The sequence below is a fragment of the Castanea sativa genome, chromosome 12 (genome assembly GCF_040712315.1).
Source record: "Castanea sativa cultivar Marrone di Chiusa Pesio chromosome 12, ASM4071231v1".
NCBI classification, from domain to species: Eukaryota; Viridiplantae; Streptophyta; class Magnoliopsida; order Fagales; family Fagaceae; genus Castanea; species Castanea sativa.
Genome location: NC_134024.1, coordinates 40264181 through 40280799, shown reverse-complemented (window position 1 = coordinate 40280799; position 16619 = coordinate 40264181). Strand labels below are relative to the sequence as shown.

The window sequence follows — 16619 nt, the reverse complement described above, 5'->3', positions numbered from 1 at the left end:
AAAGGATAGAATTTCAGTCCTTATATGGTCACTACTTTGACTAGGAAACAAATTTCCTTCTTAAAGTTATCTTCGCAAGACAAATCGATTAGGAGCAAAGCTCTTCTCATAGTGGTAGACTCCTGCACATGTTCAAGCTCTTGGAGAAATGTCTGTTTGCAAATTTCTAGATAAATGAAAGGTGCTGAAACTAATTGCATCAAAGCATGAAGTTGTCGAGACTTGATCACTTTCCACATTCAAAATTGTGAACATGACCAAGTCTCGAGGGGGCATTTGTAAGAGGCAAAATTTTCAGCCAATTATAAAATGCCACATCAAAGTTTAGTGGCAAATTCTAAATTAATGTCATTAAATTAATTAAATTAGATGATGACATGTGTCATCCAAATTGGCATCACATTGGCATATCAAAATTTGCCACGTGTCATTTGGCCCACAAGATAAAGATAAATTTCCTATTCAAAATTGGTAGATAATTATCTTTATTAAATAAATTAAATAGAGATAATTATTTATCTTTGTTGATTATAATCTTTATCAAAATAGATAAATAGAGATAATTATCTCTAAGAAGAATTTATGCCAATCAAAAGTCTGCTACATACTTTCAAGCATATCAATTCATAGTGGAGCTTATCCTCTAAAATCACTATAAATAGAGGACATCCCTTCTCATTTTAAGGGGGAAGTTTTCAAAAAACCCAAGCTCTGGAGAAATTCTGTCTCAAGAATTTTTGAAGAACTTGAAGAACATTTGAAGAACTTGAAGAACATTCGAAGGGCTTGAAGAACTTGAAGGACAACAAATCTCTAACAAGCTTAAAGCCAGAGATTTGTTGTGAAGACCATTTGATCCATCTTTCAACCAAATTGAAGAAGATTTCGCGTTGGAGTCAAGACCATAAAGAAGATAGAATCAGAGGAGCATTTGTCAAAACTGAGATTGAACTCATTACTTGATTAATACAAAATATATATTTGTAGAACTCATTTTTTTTCAATTTGTTTGATTTTTCTTCAATTGAGAAATTTGTGTTTACAATGGTCCCAGGCCTCTTTGACGCCAAAAATATATTAAATTATGGTAAAAAAAAGTTCATAAAAAAAAATTAAAAAAAGTGAAAAAATAGAAGATAAATTTTTTTTAGAATTTAACTCTATCATGGACTTTTTAAAATTTAAGCACCACATCATCAACTATTTAAATAAATAACTAAATAAAAAAAACTTTAACGCCAAAAAACATATATAATGATGGTAAAAAAAAAAAAAAAAAACTGAAACACTTTAACTCTAAAAACATGTACAATGATGGTAAAAAAAAAATTCTTAAAAAGAAAAAAATAGGAAGAAGGAAAAAAAAAAAAAAGTGAGGAAATAGAAGGAAATAGTAATTGATCTTAATCAGGGTGTGTTATAGTAACTATTTTTATTTCAATTCAAATTTTCAAAATTACATTTAAAAAAAAAAGAAAAAAAAAGTAGAACTCAAAGAAAGTCATTCATAAACCAAAGAAAAGAAAATAAAGAGGAACTTGTAAAAGATAGAACCTGAAAATTTGTTGGTTGAATGCTTCTTTTGTAGCATAAGGCAATCTTGTCTTTGGATCACAATACCTACAACATGAAATGACAATTCATTAAGAAGTATAATGGTAGAGTATATGAAGGAACCATTCATTTCAAAATTACATTTAAAAAAAAAAAGAGTTAACGTGATACATATAAAAAAGAAAAAGAAAAAGTAGAGCTCAAAGACAGTCAATTATAAACAAAAAAAAAAAAAACAAAGAAGAACTTGCAAAAGATAAAAACTGAAAATTTGTTGGAGCCTTTGACAATAAATGTCTTTAATCTGAAGAAAAAGAAAGGAGGATGTAGAGCTAAACTAAATGTCTTCAATCTAAAGAAGAACGAAAGATAGAAAGTGAGATAAAACCCCCCACTAACCAATTACGTTACGACCGCAAAGCATATGTAAGTTTGTGGGTTTTAAAGTGTAGGAGTTTTAAAGATAGAAAGTCATTCATAAACCAAATAAAAGAAAATAAAGAGGAACTTGTAAAAGATAGAACCTGAAAATTTGTTGGTTGAATGCTTCTTTTGTAGCATAAGGCAATCTTGTCTTTGGATCACAATACCTACAACATGAAATGACAATTCATTAAGAAGTATAATGGTAGAGTATATGAATGAATCATTCATTTCAAAATTACATTTAAAAAAAAAGAGTTAACGTGATACATATAAAAAAGAAAAAGAAAAAGTAGAGCTCAAAGACAATCAATTATAAACAAAAAAAAAAAACAAAGAAGAACTTGCAAAAGATAAAAACTGAAAATTTGTTAGAGCCTTTGACAATAAATGTCTTTAATCTGAAGAAAAAGAAAGGAGGATGTAGAGCTAAACTAAATGTCTTCAATCTAAAGAAGAACGAAAGATAGAAAGTGAGATAAAAACTGCAAAGCATATGTAAGTTTGTGGGTTTTAAAGTGTAGGAGTTTTAAAGATAGAAAGTCATTCATAAACCAAATAAAAGAAAATAAAGAGGAACTTGTAAAAGATAGAACCTGAAAATTTGTTGGTTGAATGCTTCTTTTGTAGCATAAGGCAATCTTGTCTTTGGATCACAATACCTACAACATGAAATGACAATTCATTAAGAAGTATAATGGTAGAGTATATGAAGGAACCATTCATTTCAAAATTACATTTAAAAAAAAAAGAGTTAACGTGATACATATAAAAAAGAAAAAGAAAAAGTAGAGCTCAAAGACAGTCAATTATAAACAAAAAAAAAAAAAAAACAACAACAAAGAAGAACTTGCAAAAGATAAAAACTGAAAATTTGTTGGAGCTTTTGACAATAAATGTCTTTAATCTGAAGAAAAAGAAAGGAGGATGTAGAGCTAAACTAAATGTCTTCAATCTAAAGAAGAATGAAAAATAGAAAGTGAGATAAAAACTGCAAAGCATATGTAAGTTTGTGGGTTTTAAAGTGTAGGAGTTTTAATTTACATATTTATCTTCGTTAGTTGAAAACTTGTAAGTGGATATAATAAGGGTACTTTAAACTAGCCTCATCACACGCGCTTCGCGCGTGCGATGAGGGTTTTTTTTTTTTTTTAAGTGGTCCTATTTTGCAGAAAAAAAAAACTGTATTTTTTTATTTTATATATATATATAATTTTTATTTTGAAAATCTAATTTAAAAGTGAATAAATCAATTTAAAATTTAATAAGAGAGTGGTCTTAATTTTTAGGCAATGTTTTAGTAGGAGTTAGAATTACATTTTTACTTAATTGTTTTTTAGTTTTTATCTCTACTTAAACATAAGGGTGTATGGATATTTTTAAACTAAAAAATATGGAATCTAAACAGGGGAAGCCCCTTAAATAATAGTATAGATAAAAAAGCCCTAAAGAGAGTGAGAGAATGGATGAGAGTGTTTGGAAATTTTGGTTCAAGCACGTGACTGGGAGGATGTGATACCCTCTCTCAAATGGCAACAGTTTAGGGGGTGTTTGGTTTTGTTTTTGTTTGGGATAGTTAGGGATAATATTTGTTGAAGACTTGGAGAGGTGAGTGAGACTAAATAATTTTAGTCATTAGATTTTTTTTTTTTTTGAGTGAAAAGTTAGAAATTTTATTATGATAATATCATGAGTTTACAAATTACAACTAATACATTTGTGCGAAGGGATATCCTCCAACCAAAACGAGACTCCTTTGTGGGTCTTAAAAATCAAAGATAATTGATTAGCTACACAATTTGAAGCAATACAATTATAAATGGAAAAAGGTTTGACTCATAACATTATGTTTACCTATTGTGTGAGAATTGCAAAGAGTAGAGACCGCATATATATAGTTTTAGTCACATAATTTTTTTAATGATTTATATGACTTGTTTAAAACTTTTAATGGTACATATGGATAATCTCATAAGGGTTTGGTTAATGAATGCCCTAAGGGCATATACATTAATCATTTATGTTAGGAAACTTTTTTTATGAAAAATTGAAAAAACAGTAAAAAAAAAGTGAGTTACTTTTTCATTTTGCCATAAAAAATTTCCTAAAATGGTTTACTAATGTATACTCTAAAGGCATACGTCTATAAATCTCATCTTGTAATTTCCACGTAATGACTAATGAGTTGGGAAAGGTATCAACAAACATGTTTGGAAGATGTAGCTCTAAAGAGAATTAGTAAACAATATGATCGGGGGTGCATTGAGATTGCAATAACTTAGATCCAATTTGGTCAAAGAACACAAATTTGATAGAGAAGTTGATAACAAGCCCATGGAATTGGCAATTCTCAGCTTGAATCCACCGAAGGATAGTTTTTTAAGAGTTTTGAAGAGGGCATTGGAAGAAGGCATCGGTCTTGTAGTAGTTCCACTCATAAGTTTTGGTTCAAGCAAATTTAAGTCTGTGCCTTGAATTGCTTTTGTTCATAATCTTGAACATAAAGGATTAGTGGGTTGCAAAATGTAAGATTACTAAAACCATTCTCTATCGAATAATATAAAAGGGTATCTGCTCATGTTTTCAAAATAGCGTCTTATAAGTTTTTTTGTAAGAATATTGTTAATGTCCTCAAATAAGAACAATCTTTTATGCTTTCCACACTCTTTAGCACACTATTGATAGACTATGTTCTTGCCCATTTCTTGTAGTAAATTATGCATCCACAAACTATTGTCACTGACCTCTGTGAGTGATTTATCAATAAGAACCCTTAATGGTAAACAAAAGATAATCTAGTATTTCTAAGGATTTTCATGGATCATTTTGTTTCGTTGTTCCCTGTAATCATGATCATGTTAGAGCCAAGTATTCAGTTGTTCATATTACTAGTGTTTCCAATAAAGTCAACAACTCAATTATTTAAACAAAGTAGAGATGCAAATGTGTAAACGACGACCGGAAATTATTCAACTACATAGTAATTTTAAATTTAAAAAAAAAAAAGAAAAAAAAGAGAGGAAGACAATCTTAAGAGACTAAAATGACAGCTGGGAGCAAAGTTTTAAAAGATACATGGGACTAACTGCTAGTTGCTACATGGGACTAGCTCTCTCCAAACTGCTTGATTTAAAAAATAAAATAAAATAAAATTTATACCAATTTGAACATGACAACTAATTTTTGTTGTGTAATATAATTTATGTGAAAGAAATTATTGAGAAAAAAAAAACTCATTTGTTTTCTGACGTTAACAAAAACGTACTGTTTTACATAGTTAACAAATAAACATTTTTTGGTCGGATTCTTTCTCCATCAAAAGCACTCAATTCATATGAATTTTTATTGGTAGATCGATAGAAAGGAACCAAAAAAAAAAAAAAAAAACCACAAAAAAAGCACTAGAATAAAAGAGTACAAGATTAGGAGTCCACTAATCTAATTGCTAAATGTCCTTCATCAGCTCTATTATCTCTTGTTACTTCTAAGTATACTATACAGGTTTGGACTTATTTTTCGGCTGTGGAGGCTTTCCTTTATTCTGAACTGTCAGTTACCCTGCACATAGAAAATCAATGTTTTACCATTGATGACCACATTAGTGGCAGGGAAAGGATCTCCCTTCAAAGTTGCCATGTTCCTACTATTAGTCCAAATAAACCAAAAAATAGAGACACACTACACTTAGAAGTACTTTAAATTTTTTAAATTGCCGCTGATACCCTTCAGCCAGCTCTTGATCCATGCCTGAATCGAGTAAGGCTAAAAGAAATCAGTTCTAACGGATAGATCTAATTAAACCAGATATCTATATGACAAGAAGAAACAAGAAAGCCTTTTAATAGATCCAAACAACTAAAACCCATTTTCATACTTTAAATTAAAGCAAACCAAACTATACGCAAGGGAAAACAAAGAAAAATATAAGAATTAGAATTCTAGTTTATTCATTTTGATTTGTCATGCCTTTTCTTACCAATCAGCTTGTGCTTATGGACTTCTAAACTCAGGACAACCCATATGCATAATTTTGAATGGAAACATGGGATAAAAAAATAAATTAATAGTAAAAGCTTTCCAGGTTTGATCTTTACTTGCTTTCCAACACATGATTTCTACTGCCTTTAAACTACCAATAAAAACCTTTTCCTGCCATTCATTTTTTGGTACATTGAAACAAAGGAACCAACACAACACAAGAAGAAAAGATTAGAATATTAGGAGTTCTCTGTCTGTTATCCAAGCTAATGTTCATAAAGACTTAGGGCAATAGTTGTTAGAGATCAAGGCTCTGCCAAAACGTTCGTCCATCTGTCAATCCCAAGCTTCTGTAAATTGCTAAATGACAGAGAGTAATCCCAAAGCTAGAATCTTCAACAAACCTTCATAAAAAAGCCAATAAAGCTGCTGTCATAGAATCTTCAACAGCCCAGTTGAAACAACCAGCCACGGACAAGGACCTCTATTTTTAAAAAAAATTAAAATGGATCCCCTTTCCTTCTCTTACCCTTGCAGCTGTCATCCAAATGGAGTGGACTTGCTTATCCTATTGCTGTCTAGGCTTTTCTATGTTTTTGCACTGTTAGTTACCCTGCACATTGAAATCAAACTTTTACAATACTTTGACCACATTAGTGGCAGATAAAGGTTTTTTATTCACTGTTCCCTTGTTCCTATAAGCCAATCAAGTAAGGCTGAATGAAATCCATTTTAATGGACAAATCAAACAAGCCAAATTTCTCTACATGACAAGGGGGGAAAATATGGTCTAAGCTTTCAGTATCTTGGACACAAAGGACATATGTCCCCAGTTGTTTTCTCAATTCAACCCTCACATGAAGAAAACTCAAAATAAATAAAAAAATTAGATATCTATAATCATTTTAGAAGCTAACTGTAACCTACATAACTGGGTGCAATGCCCAGGGTCCTCACTTAAGGTTGTGCCAGTAAGATCAATAAAAGACCTACCAGCTTGGTTTCTACAATTCCTGGTATGCACTAGCCATTTTCCTTTTTCGACAAAATAAGACCTAGATTGGGAATGAGGCATTATGAGCTTGTGAGCAACATAAACAAGAATTAGGAAAAATCTCTGAGCATCATTTTGGCCATAGAGTTTTGAAAAGAATTCAAAATTCGCTCCAAAAGTATCTTTAACTAGGATAGCGGCCCCAACTCTCAAAGAACCCAAGCAATTTCATTGAACACCCCTTTGGGGAAATCCAACAAATATGGAACCACATGCATATACTTAGATGTTTATGAACATCTTAATAAAATTGGAAATCCAACAAAAAGTTATTTCTTGCCATTCTTTGTTCATTCTAGTCAAACTACTAGGAGTCTCATTGACAACTCTAATCAAACATATGGTGGGCAATTCTTTTATAAATGTACACTGAATAGACAAAGATAATGCAACTACCAACGGAACTTGAATTAAGAAGAAAGAAAATGACAGTGACTTACATGTAAATTCTTGCCAATTGCTTAGCTTTTCACCACATTCCTTGTACTGACTTGACTCCTCACAATATTTACCATGGACTCTTTCAAGCCCTCATAAGGAATGATGTTGTTGTTGCTACACTGAACCACAGTACGATTGAGATCTTCAATGTCTTTCCTATATACCACACGCAACCCGCATTTCTTCACCAAGCTTGATTCTCCATCAATTTTAATTCCAATCTCACGGAATCCATTTGCATTACATTCCCATAGTGATTTTCTGTCCTCCTCCTCGCAGAATTGAGGAAGCAAATAAAATAGGAAACAATGATTTGATAAAGAAAGATTGCTAGTGTAAAATCCAAAATCTTTTCCATTGACCGTCAGTGTGAAGTAAAGTTGACAGTGTCTCTGAGTTTGGTGACGTGGAAGAGAACAAACAATGGAACCAGCAATCCCAATCCAGTCATTACACAAAGGAGAAAAAGGTTCCATTATATTCACTTCATCCCCCATACATTGATGGCTAAACCACTTTGGAATTTCACTTCCAGGAAAAAATATTATATATGAAAAGCCGTTCAGACATTGATTCTTAGGAAAGAGTCCCTGAAACATACAAAGCATGCTGATTAGAACACACACACACACTCACACAGACACAGAGAGAGAGAGAGAGAGAGAGAGAGACCTGAGCGGACTTTTTTATCACTGCACAAAACAAGTCAATGAAGCCTTGATTGTCACTTAGTTTGCTGCAATCTGAAAGTGCGAGAATTGGCACAAATGAAGAATTTAGTTTCAATTGATCCGGTAACCTTTCCAATGAGGAGCAACCAGATCCCTCAATCAAACCTATATTTAAAGGAAGCTTTGGAAAGGATTGAAGACTTGTGCAATTATTTACGTTCAAATGTTTTAGATTAGATAGTTCAGCCATGCTATCCGGAAGGCAACCAAAACTATTTTCACTTAGAGATAAATGATTTAAAGAGAATAAGTAGCCAACATCATTGGGGATTTCCTTGAGATTGCAATTACTTAAATTCAATTCGGTCAAAGAAGACAAACCAAATAGAGAAGACGATAGCATGCCCTTGAAATCAGAACCTCTCGACATTGGATAAAAAGGGAGAAGCTGAAATCCACCAAAAGCTATTTTTTTAAAAGTTTCAAAAATAGCATTAGAAGAAGCCACCTGTCCGTTCACAGCAATCCCCAAGTTCTTTAGTAGTTTTGAGCATCCACAAAGATTGAGATCTTTAAGCCACGTCATATTAAAAAATGTGCTGGGAAGAGACATAAGATTTTTGCAATCCTTTGCGTTCAATGAAGCAAGGCCTCTCAAATTTCGAATTGATGTGGGTAGTTTTGTAATAGATGTGCCATCCACGTAAAGCTTTGTTACACGTCCCATGTTCTCCCCAAATTCTGAAATTGTTTTTATCTTTGAGCAATCAGAAAGAATAAGAATCTTTAGAGATTCCATCTCAAATTTTCTTGGAAGACTTTTGAGATTTTTACAACCTTTTAGATTAAGAACAGTAAGCTTTTTCAACATCTCCCAAGACTGTAAAAAGCCATAAACAAAATAATTTTTAGCTTAAAAAACCTTATAGTTTAATGAAACTACTGAAAGAAAAGTTGTAGAAGGGTAATTATTACCTTTGTGTCTGTCCAAAGTCGTTCAATGTTGCTAAAACACATGTGAAGTTCAATCAACTTATTTGGTTGGAAACTTGTTGGCAAAAATTTTGATGGGTACCCACGCCAATTAAGAAATCTTAATTCACTAGGAAGATATTTGGGTTCATAAATGAGGCAAGAATTTTCAATTATGAGTAGTTTCAAACGATTCATCTTTGAAAATGATTCACGATTCCAATGTGCCCCTTTTGTTTCTTGAAACGGTAAGACGATGCCTTCAATTGCTTCCGTTCCCTAATAATCATGAACAAAGTGGATTAGTGAATTGTAAAATGTATAATTACCAAAACTACTTTATGTTAAACTATGTTGAATTAATTTGGTAAATTCTTGGGTTCTTTCAATAAGCTCTTACCGTATTATTTGTGAACACATTGTCAATATCTTCAGACAACCACAATCTACTACGCTTCTCAGGTTGGTCTTCCGGGCACTCTTTACGGACTATATCTCGACCCATTTCTTGAAGTAAATCATGCATCCACAATTGATTGCCTCGCAACTTGATGAGGGATTTTTCAATAAGAGCACTTAATCCAATTTTAAGGTGAAGCTCAAGACATTCTAATATTGAAATAACAATTTCTTGATTTTTATGATTAAAGAAGCATGCAATATTCAAGAAAATTTTCTTCTCTGTTTCATGTAGTCCATCATAACTTATTTGAAGTACATTGAGAATTTTTCTTTCAGGAAATTCTCTAAGCCTATCTAATTCACTTTTCCATTCAGAAGTACTTCTTCCGTTCATAAGGGAACCCAAAACCTCAATGGCTAAAGGAAGGCCACTAGCATAATGTACAAAGGCTTGAGACAACTCTAGATAATCTTTAGTAGGATGCTCTTTGTCAAAAGCTTTCAAATTAAAAAGTTGAAAAGCTTCATCCTCACTCAATACTTCAGCCTCATATATTCCATCTACTTTTTGTGTCTTTAGCAACTTCACATCTCTTGTTGTTATGATAACTCTACTACCTGGACCTAACCAATCATGCTTCGCACCTAATTTGTTCAACTGGTCTAATTCATTTACATCATCAATAATGAGAAGAATCTTTTTGTGACGTAACCTATTCTTGATCATGTAAACTCCATTATCAACATCTTTTACATTCAAATCTCCTAGAATCAAAAGATCATTTAAAAGTTTTTGTTGTAACTGAAGTATGCCATATTTTTCGCAAACTTCCTTGACATCAGCAACGAAGCTACATGCTTCAAATTGATTAGAAATCATACTATAAACAACTCTTGCTAGAGTTGTTTTACCCATTCCTCCTGTTCCCCTAATTCCTATAATGCGAACACCATTTGACTCTAGAGCTAAATGTGACATCAATTTCTCAACTCTGGATCTTGTTCCTACTAGTCCCTCGGTAGCTACAAAGAATGTATAACTCGGTTTATTTATTATCACTTTCACAATATTGTCAATAACTTCTGCTTCGGGCCTGCAATAAGGAGGGAATAATAAACAGTGAGTTTGAACCTCCCATGACAGGATTCAAATTAGAAAATTTTGCAAATATAAAGCATTTAGTATAGTTGATTAAAACTGAAATCCCAACAAGTAAATGTATATACAACTTATAATCTAAAATCTGAATGTATCATTTTAGTTTAGTTTCATTCCTTAAGAAACCTAGGTTTAATTTGAGACATATGCACTGTATACTCTATATTATAAATCTGAATATTAGCTGGATTTAAAAATAAAAAAAATCTTATTTCATGCTACTTATGTTTCCATGTTCGGATGGGTTTTGAATCTAGTAAGTTTTTGACCTAGGATAGTATAAGCAACACCAGGAATTTTTCCCCTTTGTCAAGAAAAAAAAAAGAAAAAAAAAGAAGAAAGAAAGATATTTTGAATGTAAGACTTGCTTTTATAACACAATGTGTTCTCTTAAAACAAAAGTTACATAGGGTTCTACTTGGTTTAATTGGTAAAGTTTATTATCGTTGAATAAGATATCTTGGGTTCGGTCCCTGTTTACCCCCAAAACCAAATAGTGTCTTAGTATGATGATAAAAAATAAAAATAAAAATCATTAAGAGCAAATGTCAGATATTAAAACTATATACAAATAAATAAATAAAAACAAAGGTGACTTTGTGTTCCATTGCATTTAATTGAGTTAAATATTGCCCATATGGAAATAATAAATGTCTTATAAAATGTTGAAAAGGTGAAGAACAACTTTGGCTAAAATGATAACTTGTATTTCTTTATCTTTATGACAATTGGGACTTGGGAGTGTAGTTATTTTTTTCTCATAATTGTTAGTGGGATTTTTTGTGAGTAATGCTATATTCACAATATGTCATAACAAATTTCAGGTGAGAAGTTATTACTTGTTCTAACTTGAGCCCACCACTAAAATAAAGGCAATTAGTTGCCTAGGATATATTGTGAAATTTTTGTTGTAAATGTAACATTTCATTTTCTTTTGGTTAGTATTGCCCTTGAATGTAGGCATAGATTTTATCAAATTATGTTAACATTTGTGTCTAGGATTGCTTACCTTCTTATTTACATGTTTTTCACAACAAATTAGTGTTCGAAGTAGAACTTCTACTATTACAATAAGTAACTCATAATGAGTTTACCCAGATTTTTTTTTTGACAGCTCTGTTTCCACATATAAGTTTGACAATTCTTTCAGTCTCTCTCTCTCTCTCTCTCTCTTTTTCTTTCTTTTTATTCATTTATTTATTTATTTTTTACCAAAGGAGTTGGTCCACATGAAGCAAGTATTTTGGTTAATCATTTCATGGTTCATCTTTTCAGGGCTCCACAAAGTCCAAGTGCATCTCAAATTATTGATGCATAAAATATGTTCAGTTTTACATGTACTATTGGTGTGCACTAGCAGAAGTTCATTAAAAGTTATAAATGTTATCGAGGAAAATATTTCACTTATATGTTAAAAGAGTTTTGTAGCTCAATCAACAACTTTTGATGTTTCCAATAAAAACGTTTAGGGTTCAAATCTCCTCTCTACCACAATAACTTTTGAACTATGAAAACATAAACATTTCACTTTTATCATTAAAATTGAATAATAAATAGGTAATAAAAATAAGATAAAAGAAATTTAAATTACATTGTGAAAATTGATTATTCAAGACTAAGTTAATGACACAAACTCTTTTTTTGAGAGAAAGTTTACGACACAAACTTAAAAACTATGATAGATGATTAAAGTAACTTGAAATTCTTTGAACTTTTGATAGTATAATTTGAAATAGTATTTAAACGTCTTGAAGATTTGATAATAAAGTTTATTTTAAACCAATTTTATGAATAACTTTAATATATTTATTATAGTAAGTCATATAACATAAGCACTTTGTGCGACATATTAGGCTCTTATGTAGTGAGCCACAAGAAACATATACAATGCGGATAACAATTAACACAACTTTAAAATAAAAAAATAAAAAATCTGTGGCTATTTTATTTTTTAAAATGAAATTTTATTTGGCTAAATTAAGGCCCTCACAACTATGTTTATAATTTTAAAAAATTAAATTTTAAAGCTCTTTTTTAAATAGAATTTTATTTTGCCTAATTATAATAACAGTGTTTAATTCTATTGCTACTTTATTTGTAAGGGTTAGGTTTTACATTAATTTGTGTTGGCTAATTCCCGTGTTAAGTTTAATATGTGTTAGAGAGAGTTATGTTTAAATAGTTTGCTTAGCATCAAGTCAAGGAGTAACATTGAAGAAATCAAGCTTGAGAAGAGTCGTTCAAGTAAACTTCATACAAAAAGTTTACAAACCCTCAGCTTGGCATTCTATTGACCCAAGCTTAAGCAAGTTTTCTCAATTCTGATTTTAGTAAGAAGTTAACTATCTTTTCTAGTCTAACAACTTAACCTAATTTTTCAATATAATGTTACTCCTTGACCTAGAAAACTATTTAAAGGGAGCCTTCTTTCATTAAGCCTATACAAAAAATCCTTCCCCATGCTTTTACAACCTTGAGCCTAATTTGATATATTGCAAAACAACAAAAGTTGTTAAGCATACTAGTGTGTTCATTAGTTTTTCCATCCAAATGCTTCTTTAGAGCATCAAAGTTCTGATAATTGAAAACAAGTTCATTCGTTGAGAAGTTTTTTAGAGGAATTCTAGAGTTTTGCAGCAACGACAATGGGAGGTGAATTGGCTTTTTATTTATTTTATTTTATTTTTACTTCATCATCAAATTTGTGTGATTTTTACCATTTTCATTGCTTTTAGATTTTGGTGATACTTGTAGCGGTTGTACACAGTAGCAGAGTCAGAAATTTTTTTCAAGGGGCTAAGCTAAATAATAATAATAATAATAATAATAATAATAATAATAATAATAATAAAAATCCAAATAATAACATACACACACATATTTATTTATTTATTGCTTATACATGAAATGTTTGTAATTTTGATTTAACATATGATATTTTCTTACATTAATAAAAATATTCACATGAAATAAGTGTTTTTACTTTTTACATCTTTGCAACAGATCAATTTTTTAACTCTGAACTTATATGAAATTTGATCACGGTCAACATGTTAATCCATTGTTCATTGTTTACGCTATTGGGTTCTAAAATCATATTGTTTAGTATTATTCTATAATTTTTTTAAAAAAAAAACTCTTTTATTATTCTTATTTTTTTTCTCCCACCTTCCAAAGATTGAGATTTATTCTGAATCTTCTTATTTAACAATTTTAACCTTATCATATTCTATACTTTAAATTTAAAACTATTTAATGAGATATTTCTTGATAAATTAAAGGATCAAATCATCAAATCTTATTTCCTAAAAAAAAAAAATCAAATCTTACTCTGTTCAAAGTAATATAAATTACCTATCATGTATAATGTGGGCGGATTTAACATAAAATATATTATAGTCAAAACATCATATTGTATGACGTAATTCATGGTATATATATATAGTAAGAGCTATTTGAAACATTTCTTAAAAAGTCAAACTACTTTACCTATCTTGTAAATGCCACCCGGAGAGATTGGCCACTTCACTCAAAGCGGCTCGCCAAGTTTGCACCTTCTCTGTGTTCCCCTTCAAACGTTTTTCATGCTTAGCAAAAGCTTGTGCAAAAGTTCCCTTCTGATTTCGTACATCAGATGGGTCCACCTTATAAAATATAGGTAGAACGGACATTTCCATCTCTTTCATGCATCGAATGATCTTTGTAAGTTCATCCAAACACCATGTCGAAGATGCATAGTTTCTTGAGAGAATAATAATAGCAAATCTCGATTCTTCTATTGCTTTCAAGAGTTCTGGTGCAATAGATTTTCCTCTCTTGAGTTTTTCATTGTCTCTAAAGGTAGAAATACCCGAACGTTGCAAAGAAGCATATAGATGGTCAGTAAAACTATTGCGCGTGTCCTCACCTCTGAAACTAAGGAAAACGTCATATATCCACCGTCTTGAAGAAGAAGAAGATGATGACAATAGTGAGGATCCTTGAGTACTCATTGAATCCAATGGAAATATGTTGGTAAATCTTGAACCACAATAAGGGAAAAAAAAAAAAGTAAAATAACAATTTGAATGATGTGTGTGGAAAGTAAAATAACTAGCTAGGGAAGAAGAATATGATTTAACATGGATTTTTTGAGAAAGGAAAAACAAAAGAGATAGATGTCTCTAAAAAGTGAAAAATTACAGATTTAAGGAATTGCAGCATTGGTTATAAAGCTCAAAAGCTAGCTTGAAATAACGCGGCCTTCTCCAACGTTTTCTTCTTCTCTTACTAACTAGACTGATTATTCTTGAATGCAAGTATTTTTTGCCCACTAACAAGTTTGAACCCCTTTTTATTTTCCTTTAAACAAATAGGTGTGCATGTGGTCTTTTCTTCTAGGAATCTTCCTGGCAAAACAATGACCAAAAAATATTTTTAAATGTAATGATTATTTTTAATATAAATATATACACACAGGATAAACTCAATTATTTTTAACTAAAAAGATAAATCGTTCTCCATGTAATTGGCTCATTAAAGGGCTGACCAAACAAAGACTAAATCCTTCCTCCACACATCCTGAATAAAATCAGGTAGGCAGTTCTTATTACAACAAACAAAGGATCCGAGAGAGGCAGAAAATTTAGCTAAATCATTTGCTTCCCTAAAAATGAGAGCTGGGAGAAAAGAACATTCATAAAGAAGCTTTGACATCAATTATACAATGCTTTTACCAATTCAAATTATCTACCATGTATCTTTCCACTGTAGGAGTTACCAGATCAAGCATGAGAGGATCAGTCTCAAAACCCCTTTTGTTTTTTGAACTTTAATATGTCAAGAACTTTGTGCGTTCAGCAAATAGACTCTTAATTAGTGTTGCTACTCCCTTACTCTTAGTACAAGAATGCAAGCAAGTTCGATATCCTAATGACCCCAGTCGCTACCATCTGTTTGAAAGGAATAAATCGTAGCATATGTTGATAAATCTTGAACCACTAAGTAGTTCCATTGCAATTTCAAATTGAAGTAAAATAAATTAAAAGAGAAAAAAAAAAAAAAACCTTTGTTGTGAATAAATTTTTTTTTTTTTCTAGGAGGGAAGTAGAAGACATGGATGTGTGCAAGAAAAGTAATAACTTACAAATTTGGAGAATTGCAGAAATTGGTTGTTGTGAAGTTCTATAATAACCTCTTGAAACAACGCTTCTGGATACAGTTCGAATTTATAGAACAACTTTGTGCTTTATACTAGAATTTGTTTTTGTTCTTAGGCAATGCTCTCAAAAAAATAATTCCAACCTTTTCTTTTATCTTTACTTATGCTCAAAAGTAGCTTTAAATAGAGTAGTTGTGCAAGTGACCCTTTCTTTCCAGGAATTGTCCTTGCAAAACAACAACGATAACAATTATTTTTAATCTTTCTTTTTCTTTTTCCTTTGTCAAGATGCTCTCTCTTTCCTCTAGGCATCTTCCAGTCAAAAGGATGACTGGAAGTTCTCAAACTGATTAAAATAAATAAATAAAAAAAGACCCACGAAGACTTCTTTTCTTTTGGCAAAATAGGGTACGCAAGCGGCCATTCCTCTCTTTTAACTGTAGGTATCAGATGAAGCACGAGAGGGGATCAGTTTCCAAACCCACTTTTGTTTTTTAAACATTTGAATATGTCAACTTAATTAAGTGTGCCCAGCAAATTGACTCTTTGTAATTCCAACTTAGTTGTTGTCTTGCCTTCTCAAGAATTAATAAGTTTATGGGTTCCGATTCTTCACCTTTTATCGTTTGTTGATTTCCCAATCTTTAGATCTAAGCTTCTAGATTTTTAACGGATAGGATTGTATATATTGGATTTGGATCTTTAATCATGGAAGAACTTTGGTAGATGCGCAATGTAAAAGAAATAACTTGTAGCCAATGAAAAAACAAAGAAGTCATTTAATAGTTCCTAAGAAATGAAACCCCTTTGCATGCTTTAAATTAA

General features: G+C 31.2%; 1 protein-coding gene across 1 annotated transcript; it reads right to left on the bottom strand.

Annotated features, from left to right (window-relative positions):
* Nucleotides 1-6048: 6048 nt before the first annotated feature.
* On the bottom strand, nucleotides 6049-15947 carry LOC142619186 (TMV resistance protein N-like). Its single transcript, XM_075792263.1, has 8 exons — nucleotides 15780-15947; nucleotides 14144-14674; nucleotides 9494-10589; nucleotides 9097-9372; nucleotides 8123-9001; nucleotides 7450-8040; nucleotides 6485-6568; nucleotides 6049-6359 (listed from the first exon to the last, which is right to left on the bottom strand). Exons 2-6 carry the CDS (start codon nucleotides 14644-14646, stop codon nucleotides 7471-7473), a joined length of 3324 nt encoding a protein of 1107 aa, XP_075648378.1. The 5' UTR covers nucleotides 14647-14674; nucleotides 15780-15947; the 3' UTR covers nucleotides 6049-6359; nucleotides 6485-6568; nucleotides 7450-7470.
* Between the last annotated feature and the right edge of the window lie 672 nt (nucleotides 15948-16619).

Coding starts and splice junctions, on each gene's coding strand:
- LOC142619186 (XM_075792263.1), bottom strand. CDS start 14,646: ATGAGTACTCAAGGATCCTCACTATTGTCATCATCTTCTTCTTCTTCA. Junction 10,590..14,143: donor GGGTGGCATTTACAAGATAG/GTAAAGTAGTTT, acceptor TCCTTATTGCAG/GCCCGAAGCAGAAGTTATTG. Junction 9,002..9,096: donor GACTTTGGACAGACACAAAG/GTAATAATTACC, acceptor GGCTTTTTACAG/TCTTGGGAGATGTTGAAAAA.